General features: G+C 45.8%; 1 protein-coding gene across 2 annotated transcripts in view; it reads left to right on the forward strand.

The window, feature by feature from the left end:
* The window catches only part of LOC105464145 (Rho guanine nucleotide exchange factor 4), a 209245-nt gene that overhangs the window by 180118 nt on the left and 14543 nt on the right, over positions 1–14584 (forward strand). For both annotated transcript variants that reach the window (XM_011711806.3, XM_071072498.1), the window contains one exon: positions 9375–9514. In XM_011711806.3, coding sequence (XP_011710108.2) covers positions 9375–9514 — 140 coding nt within the window. The remainder of the gene's footprint in view (positions 1–9374; positions 9515–14584) is intronic.

The following is a 14584-nucleotide window of genomic DNA, read 5'->3' on the forward strand; positions in this document are numbered from 1 at the left end:
ACCCCAGCTGGGACTACTAAAAAGCCAAGAAAAGTAGTGACTCCTACAAGAAATCTGTTTTATTCCCCTAGAGAGACCATTGCTTTTAAAATACCCCAGAAAAGAAAGTGTAGCAGCAAGACAGAGAGGGAGAGGAAGGAAAAGAGATGCCGTGCCTTTTAAGACATATACTGTGCTATTTACAGATCAGATTACATGATGTCTGGGACTTGCTTTAAAATAGTGGAGAATTGAAAGAAATCAAAGAGGATGTAAATGTGGAGAGAGACTCTGTGTTCCTGGATGGGAGGGTTCAACAGAGCAAAGATTTCCATTGTCTCCAAGTTGATACATAGGTTTATTGTAATTCCTATCAAAATCCCAGAAGGATTTTTTTCTAGCTATAGACAAGATTATTCTAAAATTTATATGGAAAGGCAAAGCAACAAGAATAGCTAAAACAGGAGGCCAGGGGAGGAAACAAAAAAGAATAGCTAAAACATTTCTGAAAAACAGAATTAAGTCAGAGGAACCACTCTACCAAATTTCAAGAATTATTTTATACCCACAGAAAACAAGACCGTTTGGTATGAGAGGAGGATGAACACATTGATCAATGGGACAGAATAGAAAATGCAGAAATAGTGCCAAACAAGTACAGCCCACCAGTTGTTTAAACAATTGTGGTATAATCCACATGCCATTGTTATTTCCATATTTTGTTATTGTTGTTTTTATAATGACCATACGAAGGAGGAACTGGCATACCACTGTGATTTTTATTTGCATTTCCCTAATGATTAGTGATGTCGTATGTCCTTATTTATACACTATTGACCATTTGTATGTCTTCTTTGAAGAAATGTCTATTCAAGTCCTTTGCCTGTTTTTGAGTTGGGCTAGGTTTTGAGTTTTTTGTTTGTTTTGTTTTTCGAGTTGTAGGAGTTTTTCAAAAATATTTTCTGGATGTTATTCCCTTATCAGATATATGATTTGCAGATATTTTCTTCCATTCCATGGGTTGCCTTTTCTCTCTTGATACTGTCCTTTAATGCACAAAAGATTTAAATTTTGATATAGTTCAATTTATCTATTTTTTTCCTGTTGCCTGTGGTTTTGGTCTTATATCCAAGAAATTATTCACAGATTCACTGCTGTAAAGCTTTCCCCTGTTTTCTTCTAAGTGTCTTATAGTTTTAACTCTTATATTTAGGCCTTTGTCCATTTTGAGTTAATTTTTATATGTGTTAGGTAAGGGTTTAACTTCATTATTTTGCATTTTGATATCCAGCTTCCCAACACTGTTCGCTGTAAAGACTCTTTTCCCTCATGGTCTTAGCACCTTTGTCGAAAATCAATTGACCACATGTGGGAGAGTTTATTTCTGGATCCTCTATTCAGTTCCATTGGACTGTATATCTATCCTCATGCCATTTCCACATTATTTGATTATTGTGACTTTGAAGTAAGTTTTGAAATCAGGAAATGTGGGTCCTCCAACTTCTTTTTTTTTTTTTTTTCCAAAATAATTTTGGCTAGTCAGGATCCCTTGAGATTCTGTATGAATTTTAATGATGAATTTTTCTGTGTGTGTAAAAAAATGCCATTGGGGCTGGGTACGGTGGCTCATACCTGTAATCCTAGCATTTTGGGAGGCTGAGGTGGACAGATCACCTGAAGTCGGGAGTTCGAGACCAGCCTGACCAACATGGAGAAATCCTGTCTCTACTAAAAATACAAAATTATCCAGGTGTGGTGGCGCATGCCTGTAATCACAGCTACTTGGGAGGCTGAGGCAGGAGAATCACTTGAACCCAGGAGGCGGAGGTGGCCGTGAGCTGAGATCACGCCATTGCACTGCAGCCTGGGCAACAAGAGTGAAACTCTCTCTCAGAAAAAAGAGAGTCATTGGATTTTTATAGGAATGCATTGAATACACAGATTGCTTTAGGTGGTATTGTCGTCTTAAAAATATTAAGACTTTCAATTTATAAACATGGGACTTTTTTTTTTTTTTTTTTTTTAGATTTTCTTTCATTTTTTTCAACAATGTTTTGTAGCTTTTAGTCTACATATCTTTGGCCTCCTTGGTTAAGTTTATTCCTAAGTATTTTATTCTTTGGTTTTTTGTTTTTGTTTTTGTTTTTTGAGACAGAGTCTCCTCTGTCTCCCAGGCTGGAGTGCAGTGGCCGGATCTCCGCTCACTGCAAGCTCCGCCTCCCGGGTTCCCGCCATTATCCTGCCTCAGCCTCCCGAGTAGCTGGGACTACAGGCGCCGCCACCAGGCCCGGCTAGTTTTTTGTATTTTTAGTAGAGATGGGGTTTCACCGTGTTAGCCAGGATGGTCTCGATCTCCTGACCTCGTGATTCGCCTGCCTTGGCCTCCCAAAGTGCTGGGATTACAGGCGTGAGCCACCGCGACCAGCCAGTATGTTATTCTTTTTAATGCTATTGTAATGAAATTTTTAAAACTTTCCTTTTCAGGTTACTCATTGCAAATACACAGAAATAAAACTGATTTTTTTGTGTTAATTTATATTCTGTAGCTTTGCTGAATTTTATTAGCTTTAATAATTTTATTGTGGATTCTTTAAGGTATGCTACATATAAGAAGATGTCATCTGCAAACAGATAATTTCATTTTTCCTTTTCAATGTGGATGTCCTTTATTTCTTTTTCTTGACTGCTGTCACCAGGACTTATAGTACTATGTTGAATAGAAGTGGAGAAAGCAGGCACCCTTGTCTCATTCCTCATCTTAGGGATACAACTTTCCATCTTCCATCATTGATTATGATGTTAGCTGTGAGATTTTCATATGTGGCCTTTATCACATTGAGGACTTTTCTTTCTATTTCTAGTTTATTGAATGTTTTATCACAAAAACTTGGTCAATGCTTTTTCTGCATGGATTAAGGTAATCATGTATTTTTCCTTCATTCTGTTAATTTAGTATATTATATTGATTTGCTCTCCTACATTGACCCATCCTTGCATTCCAGAAATAAATTCCATTTGGTCCTGATATATAATCCTTTCAATATGCTGTTGAATTCCATTTCCTAGTATTTTGTTGAGGATTTTTGCATCTATATTCGTAAGGGATATTATTCTGTAGTTTTCTTGTAGTTTCTTTGTCTGGGTTTATTATCAAAGCAATACTGATGTTACAGAGTGAGTTGGGAAGTATTCCTTCCTCTTCAATATTTTTGGAAGAACTTGACAATAATTGGTGTTGATTATACTTTAAATATTTGGTAGAATTCACTACCAGATGGTAGAAGCCATCTGGCCCTGGGCTTTTCTTTATTGGAAGATTTTTTTATTACTCTTCAATTTCTCTACCAATTATAGATCTATTCTGATTTCCTATTTCTTCTTGAGTCAGTTTAGGTATATTATGTGTTTCTAGAAATTTTCCATTTCATCTGGTTTATTTAATTTGTTAGCATACAACAGTTCATAGTATTCTCTTACAATCATTTTTATTTCTGTAAAATAGGTAGTAATGTCCTTACTTTGCTCATCAAAACTTTTGATTTTTAACAAAGGTACAAAAGCAATTCAGTGGAAAAATGATATTCTTTTCACAAATGATGCCAGAAATGATACCATTAGACCATCCATAGGTGATGAAAATGAACCTTGACCTAAGCTTCACACATTATACAAAAAAAAAAATACCTACACACAAAATGAATTATAGATTTCCATGTAAAACTTTTAGAAGAAAGCATTAAGAGAAAATCTTTGAGAACTAGGGTTTGGCAAAGAGTTCTTAGACATGACACCAAAAGCATGACTCATAAAAGGAAAATTTGAGAAACTGAACATTATAACAATTTCAAACTTTAGCACTATGAAAACTCTAGTTAAGTCAATGAAAAGATAAGCTACAGACTGAGAGAAAATACTCGCAAGCCTCATATCTGACAAATAACTCAAATATATAAAGAACTCTCAGAGCCAGATGTGGTAGCACAAGCCTGTGATCCCAGCTACTTGGGAACTGAGGTGGGAGGATCACGAGCCCAGGAGTTCCAGACCAGCCTGGGAAACATGGTGAGACCCGGTCTGGAAAAAAAAAGAACTTTCAAAGTTCAACATTAAAACACCGATTAGTAAATAGGGAAAAGAGGGCAAGGCATGGTGGCTTACACTTGTAATCTCAGCACTTTGGGATGCTGAGGCAGGAGGATCATTTGAGGCCAAGAGCTCATGACTAGCCTGGGCAACATAGTGAGACACCATCTCTATGAAAGTTTTTTCAGAAAATTAGCTGAGTGTGGTGGTGTGAACCTGTAGTACCAGCTACTCAGGAGGTTGAGGTGAGAGGATCCCTTGCGCTCAGGAGTTTGAGGCTGCAGTGAGCCATGATTGTGCCCCTGCACTCCAGCCTAGGCAACAAAGCAAGACCCCATCTCTTAAAAAAAAAAAAAAAAAAAAAAAAAGGCAAAAGATGGCCGGCTGCAGTAGCTCATGCCTGTAATTCCAGCACTTTGAGAGGTCGAGGCGGGCAGATCATGAGGTCAGGAGATGGAGACCATCCTGGCTAACATGGTGAAACCCCGTCTCTACTAAAAATACAAAAACTAGCCGGGCGTGGTTTCAGGCACCTGTAGTCCCAGCTACCCAGGAGGCTGAGGCAGGAGAATGGCGTGAACCCAGGAGGCAGAGCTTGCAGTGAGCCAAGATCACGCCACTGCACTCCAGCCTGGGTGACAGCAACACTCCATCTCAAAAAAAAAAAAAAAAAAAGGGCAAAAGACATAAAGAGATATTTCACCAAAGAGGATATATGGCAAGTAAGCACATGAAAAGATGTTCAACATCATCAGCCTTTCAGGAGATGAAAACTGACACCATGATGAGATACCACTACACACCTATCAGAATGCCTCAAATATAAAATAGTGACAATACCAAGTGCCGCTGAAGATTCAGAGAAACTGAACTCTCAGACATCGAGAGTAACAGGAACGTAAAATGGCACAGCCACTCTGGAAAATAGTTTGGCAGTTTCTTAAAAACTAAGTAGTCAACTACCATCTGACCCAGTAATTACACTCCTGGGCATTTATCTCAGAGAAATGAAAACATGTTCATGCAAACCCCTGCTCGTGAATTATCATAGCAGCTGTATTCATAATAGGAATAGTTGGAAACAATCCACCTATCCTTAAACAGATGAATGGTTAAACCAACAGTGGCATGGAATGCCATGGAATGCCATGGAATATGACTCAACAGTAAAAAGGAATGAAGTATGAATACACATAGCAGCAGAGTGCAGGGCATTTGGCTGAGTGAAAAAGCCAACCTCAAAAGCCTACATACAGGTTGCTGTGGTGGCTATTCAGATCTGTACTGGTTACAGTGCCATACGCCTATGCACACACATTGTACGAACGTCCGGTTCTCAGCCGCGAGATCATACTGGACTTACACAAAGCTAGACCATTAACGGAAACTGGGTGGAGAGTGCACAGTGCCCTCTGTACTATAGTGGTATACCCTGTGACTCTAAAATCATTTCACAATAAAACGGTTTTATGTTTTATTTGTTTTTTGGGTGTTTTTTTGAGACAGAATCTCACTCTGTTGCCCAGGCTGGAGTGCAGTGGAGCAATCTCTGCTCACTGCAAAGTCCACCTGTTGGGTTCAAGCAGTTCTCCTGCCTCAGCCTCCTGAGTAGCTAGGACTACAGGTGTGCGCCACCATGCCTGCCTAATTTTTTGTATTTTTAGTAGAGACAGGGTTTCACCATGCTGGCCAGGCTGGTCTTCATCTCCTGACCTCATGATCTGCCCACCTCAGCCTCCCAAAGTGCTGGGATTGCAGGCATAAGCCACTGCACCCAGCCAATAAAATGAATTTTAAGGCCCTAGGGGAGAAGGTATGACAATTTGACAACTTTTGATGGATTGCAGTATGTTTTAGATGTGATCGTGGTTATGTTTTTTAAAGAAAGAGAGATGGGATCCTTATGTTTCAGAAACATATGCTATGGTGTTTACAGATGAAATTATATTGTATCTTAGATTTGCCCTAAAAACCATCTAGTGGGGAGTGGAATTAGATGATGAAACAAAAGTGGCCACATGTTGAGAATTGTTGAAGCTGGACAATGAATATACAAGGTTCCTTATACGATTTTCTCTCCTTTTGTGTACTTTTGAAACTTTCCATAATAAGTTTTTAAACATAAAATGAAATAAAAATCCTGAGTGTTCCTAGGGACTTGGAGATAGGCCCTCAGCTCCTGCTTGCAAGCTGGACTCTGGCCACTGCCTCCAGGTCGGAGACAGAGTGTGTTAGTCCATTCTCACAGTGCTATGAAACATTACCTGAGACTGGGTAATCTATGAAAAAAAGAGGTTTAATTGGCTCAGAGTTCCACAGGCTTCACAGGAAGCATGACAGGGAGGCCTCAGGAAACAGATCAGGGCAGAAGGCTAAGGGGAAGCAAGCACCTTCTCCACATGGCAGCAGGAGAGAGTGAGTGAAGCGGCAAGTGCCACACACTTTTAAACGATCAGATCTCATGATAACTCATCCGCTATCACGAGAACAGCAAGGGGGAAATCTGCCCCCGTGATCCAATTACCTCCCACCAGGCCACACCTTTAATTCAACATGAGATTTGGGCAGGGACACAAATCCAAACCATATCCCAGAGGTTTCCCAGGTCAGTTCTGGGGACGCATGTGGAGCTTTAACTGTGTTCCTGATGTTGGCGCTGCCAGGCCTTTGGGCTCCACCTTTGAGGAACTTGCCATTCGCCACCCCAGTCATCCTCCCGGCTTCCATCTGTTCAAGTGTTCATCCTTCCATCGGTTTCTTTGTCTGTTTCATCACCATTTATCTGTTTCTTCCATCCGTCTGTTTACTCACTTACTTAACGTTTCCTAAACATTGACATTAACGAATAAGTCATGGCTCCTGCCTTCAAGGAGCTCAGAGTATAGCTGGGGGGAGTCAGACCGACACAGGGTACAGAGATGTGTTTCCTGCCATGAGGGTTGTCTGCTCAAGCTCCCTGAGAATGAGATAAGAGTCACAGACGGGACTCTCACGGAGGAGGAAGTGCGTGAAATGCGTCTTCAGAGTTCATATTTTCACCTGTGTTGGGCCCAAGTGGATAATCCAAGATAATCTTCCTATTTTGAGGTCAGCTGATTAGCAGCCCTGGTTTCATCTGCAACCTTAATTCCTCTTTAATTCCTCACATAACATAACATATTCACAGGCTCTGGAGATTCCATCTTTTCATCTTTTGGAGACCATTATTGTGCCTCTTGCAAGAAGAGAGTCCAGATGCAGACCCAACTATCTAGAAACTCAAGGACAGAGCAGACATTGTAGGTCCATGGGAAAGGACTGCCCATTCCATGAATGGTGCCGACACCATTGATTATCCTTACAGAAGAAAGAAATTGGATTCCAACCTCACTCTATACCACAAAAATCATTTCCAGGTGGATTAACAGCATACGTGTCAAAAGAAAGCTATAAAACATGAAAAGATAACAGAGAAGAATATCATTATGACTGAGGTTGGAAAGAATTTCCTAGAACACAGACAACATACACCAAATAGGACTAGATTGACAAATTTGTCTATATTAAAATTAAGGACTTCTGTTCATCAAAAGGCCCCTTAAAAATAGTAACAAGCCACAAACTGAGAGGAGATAGTTGTGACACATCTGAGTGACAAGAGGTATCTAGAAGTGAGGGAAGGAATGTGTGTGTATACATACATACATGAATACATACATATTTTATGTCAATGGTATGTTAAAGATAAGCAATTCAATAGACAAATGGGTAAAACTCATAAACACTTCACATTAAAGGGAAATATAAATGGCCCATAGATAAAAGGTCAACTCGTTAGTAATCTGAAATGTCAATTAAAATCAGAGTAAGATACTATTTCATACCCCTTAGACTCAAGAATTTAAATGTCTCATAATGCCAATCTCAAGAGCTGGCTGGGATGTGGAGGGATGGAACATTCTTGTTCCGCTTTCAGGTTCTGGGAAACTATTTGGTGTGCCTAGGACCCAGCAGGGCCACACACACCTGGGCATCCACACTCAGCAGTGTGAATTCACACCAGGGGTGACGATTTTGCCCAACTGGGCAAATATCTTAGCTATTATGATGGTTTATGGCTCTCCAGAATGCCACACTGCATAAGGAATACACAATACATTTGTGATATTGATTTCATAGGGGCAGGGAGGGATTAGGAAAATAATGTGCTCCTTAGCGGGGCTGTCACGAAAGCAGGGTTGAGAAACAATGTCCTAGAGAAACCCTCTGACGCACACCCAGGAGGCGTGCAGACACCGTCCAGCAGCACCACTGCAGCAGCACAGGACACACCCTGCTCCAGCAGTGCAGCCAACACACACAATGTGAAAGACTCGTACAGCACAAGACTGTGCGGCAGTGAAAATGACACAATCACAGCTACACACACAGGACACACGCTGCTCCAGCAGTGCAGCCAACACACACAATGTGAAAGACTCGTACAGCACAAGACTGTGCGGCAGTGAACATGAAACAATCACAGCTACACACACAGGACACACGCTGCTCCAGCAGTACAGCCAACACACACAATGTGAAAGACTCATACAGCACAAGACTGTGCAGCAGTGAAAATGAAACAATCACAGCTACACACACAGTTGAGTAAAAGCCAGCCAGAGAAGAGTGGATTTACTGGCTCCCTTTAGACAAGGTCAAAACCTAGCATAACTGACAGAACTAAATGCTAAGACAAAGGCATGGGAATGATTTATTAAAAGTTCTAACTCTTGAATATCTCCACAGGAAGGAGATGGGAATGGGACTCAGTGGAGTACACAGGATGTGGAAGGTCAAGTTTCTGGTGTTTTTCCTAAGTAGAGTAATGGGTACCAGGACTGTTCATTGTCTTAAATTTCAAACCATATTTGCATATACGGAACTGTACATTTTCTTTGAATACACACATATATATTGCATAACAAAATGTTAGCATTTTTCCTAAGGGCCTATACTGTAGCCAACACAATGGAAAATGGTTTGTCACTGAATACAACCTAAGGGGCTCTCGAGCCTGTGTGATGGTGAATACTTGTGTTCCCTTGTCAGCCGAGTTGCTGTAGACTGAGTGATGGGTGACTAATGGTGGTGGTGTGAGTGAGATGGTGCATTCTTTCACCCAGGCCACATGTTTGCAGCAAGGATGGTTTGAGAACCTAGCCCTGCAACCTGCATCCTCCTCCTGCAGAAGGAGTGTTTGTCCTGAACCCACCGGGCTCCTTCTCCACATGTTCTCCCCTCAGCCCTTCCCAGCCCAGCCCCCTTTGCCCAGCTGCTGTCTCTCCTTCCAGCCATGCCTGATGGAGCTCTGGACACAGCTGTCCGCGCTGATGAAGTGGGGAGCGAGGAGGACCTGTATGATGACCTGCACAGCTCCGGCCACCACTACAGCCACCCTGGAGGGGGTGGTGAGCAGCTGGCTATCAATGAGGTAGGGTCAGGGCTGCGCGGGCAGAGGGAGGGACAGGCTGGGGCTACAAGCTGGACGCCAGCACGCTCATGCAGGCCAGATGCCCACAGTCCATGTTCCATGCAGATGCTAGTGGTGCTGGCCATGCACAGCGCAGTTTCAGCCTGCAGTCCTCACTTTGGGATGTGGTGTCAAGAGCACGGTTTGTCCAACACAGGACTCCCTGTGCCCTCCTGGGGCCCACAGAGCAGATGCAATGCCAGCGTGCTGGTCCGCCTCATGGGGCTGTCCTAGTGAGCAGCTTCCAAGAGCCATCCCGGCTGGAGGAGTCCTACTTAGTAGAAGGGAGGTCAGGGCTTCTCCAGTCACTCCAGCCCCTGACCCTGCAACCAGCCATTTGGGCAGGCTGGGAAGAAGGCGAGGGAAAAACTGTTTTCTCTCCTGACAACAGGAGTTCAGAAGCATTGCTGTTGCTATGACAACTGCATGCGAGTTGCTATGGTTTTGCTGTTCCTACCCAAGCAGAAGAAATCCAGGAGAATCCTCATCCAGGCAAAACTGGTTCCCATCCGAGTTCTCCCTTTGCATTCCCAATGAGAGAGGAATCGTGATGCTTTAACACGCCTCTTTCTCACTCACCCTCCTACTTTCTCAGCCTCTTTTACTTAACTGGAGGGTGAGTTGAACGTCATGGAAGTGTAAGCAGATGACCAGCACAAGCCCGTGCCCGTAGCAAATGCCATGTTCTCCAGTCAGGAGGTACTGGTGTGTTTCTGCTTCATTAAAACTGGACTCTGACAACTCAGGATCTTGTAGCACTCGGGTTTTTCCTTAAGAAGGGATCCATTTTGGAAGAGTTAGACTTTTCTGTGAATGAATGAGCTGGGGGGCTTCTCAGAAGCCAGTGAGGAGGGTGGTGTCCTCCTTACCTACTAGACAGAGGAGTGGAATCAAAGGCCCAGGAACTCCTCCCAGGGGCCCAGCTCTAGATGATGATTTAAAACAGTCATTAAGGCCAGGCACGGTGGCTGTCGCCTGTAATCTCAGCACTTTGGGAGGCTGAGACGGCTGGATCACCTGATATCAGGAGTTTGAGAACACCCTGGCCAACACGGTGAAACCCCATTTCTACTAAAAATACAAAAATTAGCCAGGCATGGTGGTGGGCACCTGTAATCCCAGCTACTCAGGAGGCTGAGGCAGGAGAATAGCTTAAGTCTGGGAGGCAGAGGTTGCAGTGAGCCAAGATTGTGCCACTGCACTCCAGCCTGGGCAACAGAGTGAGACTCCATCTCAAAAATACAAATACAAATGCAAATAAAACGGTCATTAAATAATGCGCTACTCAAAACCCATGACGCATAAAGAATAAACATGTAAACAAGCTTTCCCGACTAACCTTTCTCTTTAAGTGACTCTCGTAAGCTATTTGGGATGGAAGATGTTCTGAAATCATGTCACCTGAAGCAGAATTCACAAGAAATCGTGCTTTTCCTTTTATTTTTTTTAAGTGATGGAGTCTCACTCTTGTCGCCCAGGCTGGAGTGCAGTGGCACGGTGGTCTCGGCTCACTGCAACCTCTGCCTCCCAGGTTCAAGCGATTCTCCTGCCTCAGCCTCCCAAGTAGCTGGAATTACAGGTGCCTGCCACCATCCCCTGCTAATCTTTGTACTTTCAGTAGAGAAGGGGTTTTGCCAAGTTCACCAGGCTGGTCTCAAACTCTTGAGCTCAGGTGATCTGCCTGCCTTGGCCTCCCAAAGTGCTGGGATTACAGGCATGAGCCACCATGCTTGGCCGGTTGTGCTTTTTCTAGAAGACTCAGGCTGCCTCCACCATCTTGGGGCTCAGTCCCAGCAGGGGGACCCCGAGGGGGTCTGTCAGATGTAGGGCATGGAGCACTGAGCAGTGACCGTTTGAGCTGGTGCACATGGCTGTGACACCAGATGGCATGGGGCTGTGCAGGGCTGATAGCAACTGACTGCACACACCCAGCAGGGTGGGCTGTTTCACTCAGTGCATCTCTGAGTGACCACAAGGATGACCATTGCAACCAAAGCACTCAGGGACTCCAGAAGGTGGGGGCTCCAGGGCTGGCCTTATGGCTGCGTTGATCTTGTGTTTGCGTTTCATAGTTGTGTGTCTCCTACCTGAGGGTAAAATTATGGACTGTCACATCTTGCTGCTGGCAAGGAGGTGTTTTTTTGGGCTCTAAGTTCCTTGACAAGTTGTTCATTCTAAGATGCTTTGGCCGAGGAAGGCCAAGAGCCAGGACTTCTCTGAAAAAAAAACCCCCAAAAAACGAGGTTCTGTTATCTTTCTGAGGGAAAGTCAGGCAACTTAGATTTGGATTGTGTAAGTGCCTGTTTGGTCCTGTTGGGTTCAGAGGTCTCTCCTGGCGTTGGAGGTTGCTGAGCAGACGGGGTGTTGCTGGTATGCCTGAATGTTTAGGGTGCATGTCCTTCCCCCTGGGGAAGAGGAGAGCACGTTACAGAGGAGAGCAGGACGTCAGGCAGAGGGAGCCCGTCTCCAGCGATGCCGCGGGCTGGTGCTGGGCAGGCTGGCTCCTGTTCCAGATGGCATCCACACGCCTCATGAAGGCTACCAGTGCTTCCAGATCCTCATGTAGAAACGCGATCCTGAGAAAGGCAGGAAGAAGGGCAGGCCCGGGCGTGGAGGCCTCTCTGGGTCCAGCACAGCACTGCAGCAAGGCCATCTCTGTGTTTTGTGGGCGGATGTGAGGCTGGAGCCCTCGCTGTGCCTGGCTTGCACCGCAGACTCAGAAAAGGTGGTGCCTGCCTGTTCGGAGCCGCCGGAAGCAATAAGTGGACTCACTCATCGGAAACTGGAAAGATAAGAAGTGAATGTCCCGCGACAGGCCAGTTCCCGGGCCTTCAGGGCAGCCCTCCCGCAGGCTCAGCCGGAAGCTTTGCTGGGGGTTAGTGTGACTTTAATATCTAGAGATGAGCAAAGCAACAGGTGTCAGAGAAAAGTCCTTACTAAATAATATTCGGCTTGCCCTAACACACATTCCCTTCTGTTTCCTAAGAATATGTAGGGGCTCAATTGTGACCCTTTCTTATCGTTTTGGGCTCTCGGTTCCTTGACAAGTTGTTCATTCTAAGATAATTTGGCCGAGGAATATCTAAGATGTTTGATATCAGCGTCAACAAGAAAGGGTCACAATTTAGCCGGATGCCTCCCTCAGAAGGAGAAACCCCCTTGCAATCTCAGAACAAATGCAAACCCTCTGGCCTGGAGAGCGGCCCACCTGGGGCAGAGCTGCGAGGCAGTTTGCATTCCAGGTACATGAGGAGTGACCTTTGTAAGCATAAAGCATATAAAGCACAAACAGATGTGTGTGCATGTGCTGTACATAAAGGGTGTGGATGTGTGTTACATACATGTAACAGGTGTGTAGTGAGTACTTGTGTCAGGGAGCCACCAGGCCCTAGGAGGCACCTGTGTGGAAGCCCTGGTCCTGCCTGCAGGGGGCTGCCCGCAGGCTGTGTCTGTGTGGGCCCCCGCGTTTTCCCGTATGGGCCGGAGGAATGTGCACACGGGCGCAATGTCTCGTTCCTTCTGCATTCCTTGAGTCACCTGTGCCCTGCCCCTCGTGAGTGTCCAGTCCCTGCCAGGCAAATTAAAGAACACAGATGCTGACTATCTTTAGTGCCCAGGGGTGTACTCTCTTCTTCCAGCACTGGCCCCTCTAGGGCCTACTCCCAAGGCCATGGCCCAGGCCTGGGCCTGTCTGCCCAGTTCCTCGCCCTCCCCGTTGGCCCTCTTGGGCTGCACTGCGCCCCTGCAGTCAGGCCTGAGGCCATCCTAAGTCCCCTGGACTTTTTCTGAAGCTAAAGCCAGAAGCGGCTGTCGGTGAGAGTGACCACCTAGCACCCCCCGCCACCGTGTGGGCAGTGCTGCCAGTGCGAGCCATGATGTGTCCAGGGGAGAGGATGGCCTGGCTCCTGCTAGGGAGGTCTGGGGTCTCCCACTGCCCACTGGCACCTGTGGGTGGCAGCCTGTCCCCTGGCTCATGTCTTGCAGCATCCTGTGAGCTGCTCCCCCCACCTCATGGAGTGCCTAAGCCCAGCTTGTCTTCCAGCCTGGTGAGGACGAGCACGAGGTGTCTGGGACACTGATAGGCATCAGGCTCCTCCACGGGGCTGAGGAGGGAAAACAAGAGCCAGGTCGGGCCTGGGGACAGATGTCCTCAGAGCAGGGTCATTGCCCTTGCTCTCCTGGCATTCCCCGTGAGACACCCTGAGGATGCTATAGGACATAAGCCCAGCTTTTGGCCACGCCTCATGGAGTCACCCTGACTTTCCCCAGGTGTCTTTGTCTTCCCTGGGTTCCCGTGCCGCTGGACATCCCTCCCCAGGCCTGACCTGGCTCCTATTCCCCCTCCTGAGCCCCAGGGAGGAGGCTGATGGCTGTCAGTGCCGCAGATACCTTGTGCTCATCCTCGTTAGGCTGGACAACGGGCCGGGCTTAGGTGCTCCGTGAGACAGGGCAGGAGCAGCTCACAGTCCCTTGGGGCCGGTGCTGCCACTTTTGCACAGGGTTGCAAGGTCACCTGGTGGCCAGCCCCTCCAAAGTGGCTTTCATCTTTGTACTCCCAAAGCCACAGCACTGGGGGCTCAGCCCTCATCTGCACCAGACACCTATGTCTCCCTTCTGCTTGCACGTCAGTCCTGCCACCAGCCTAGTTGGGACACACCACTCCCTGGTGGGAGCTGTCTGTCAAAGGGCCTAGGCATTTGCGTTGAAGCTTTTTCTTTTCTTTTCTTTTCTTTTTTTTTTTTGAGACAAGGTCTCACTCTGTCACCCGGGCTGGAGTGCAGAGGTATAATCTTGGCTCATTGCAACCTTCACCTCCCAGGCTCAAGTGATCCTTCCAGCTCAGCCTTTCTGGTAGCTGGGACTACAGGCATGCCCCACCACTCCTGGCTAATATGTGTATCTTTTGTAGAGATGGGGTTTCACTATGTTGCCCAGGCTGGTCTCGAACTCCTGAGCTCAAGCGATCTGTCCACCTCGGCTTTGCAAAGTGCTGGGATTACAGGTGTGAGCTACTGCACCCTGTCTGCCTTC

Source organism: Macaca nemestrina, chromosome 11, assembly GCF_043159975.1.
Source record: "Macaca nemestrina isolate mMacNem1 chromosome 11, mMacNem.hap1, whole genome shotgun sequence".
Classification (NCBI taxonomy): domain Eukaryota; kingdom Metazoa; phylum Chordata; class Mammalia; order Primates; family Cercopithecidae; genus Macaca; species Macaca nemestrina.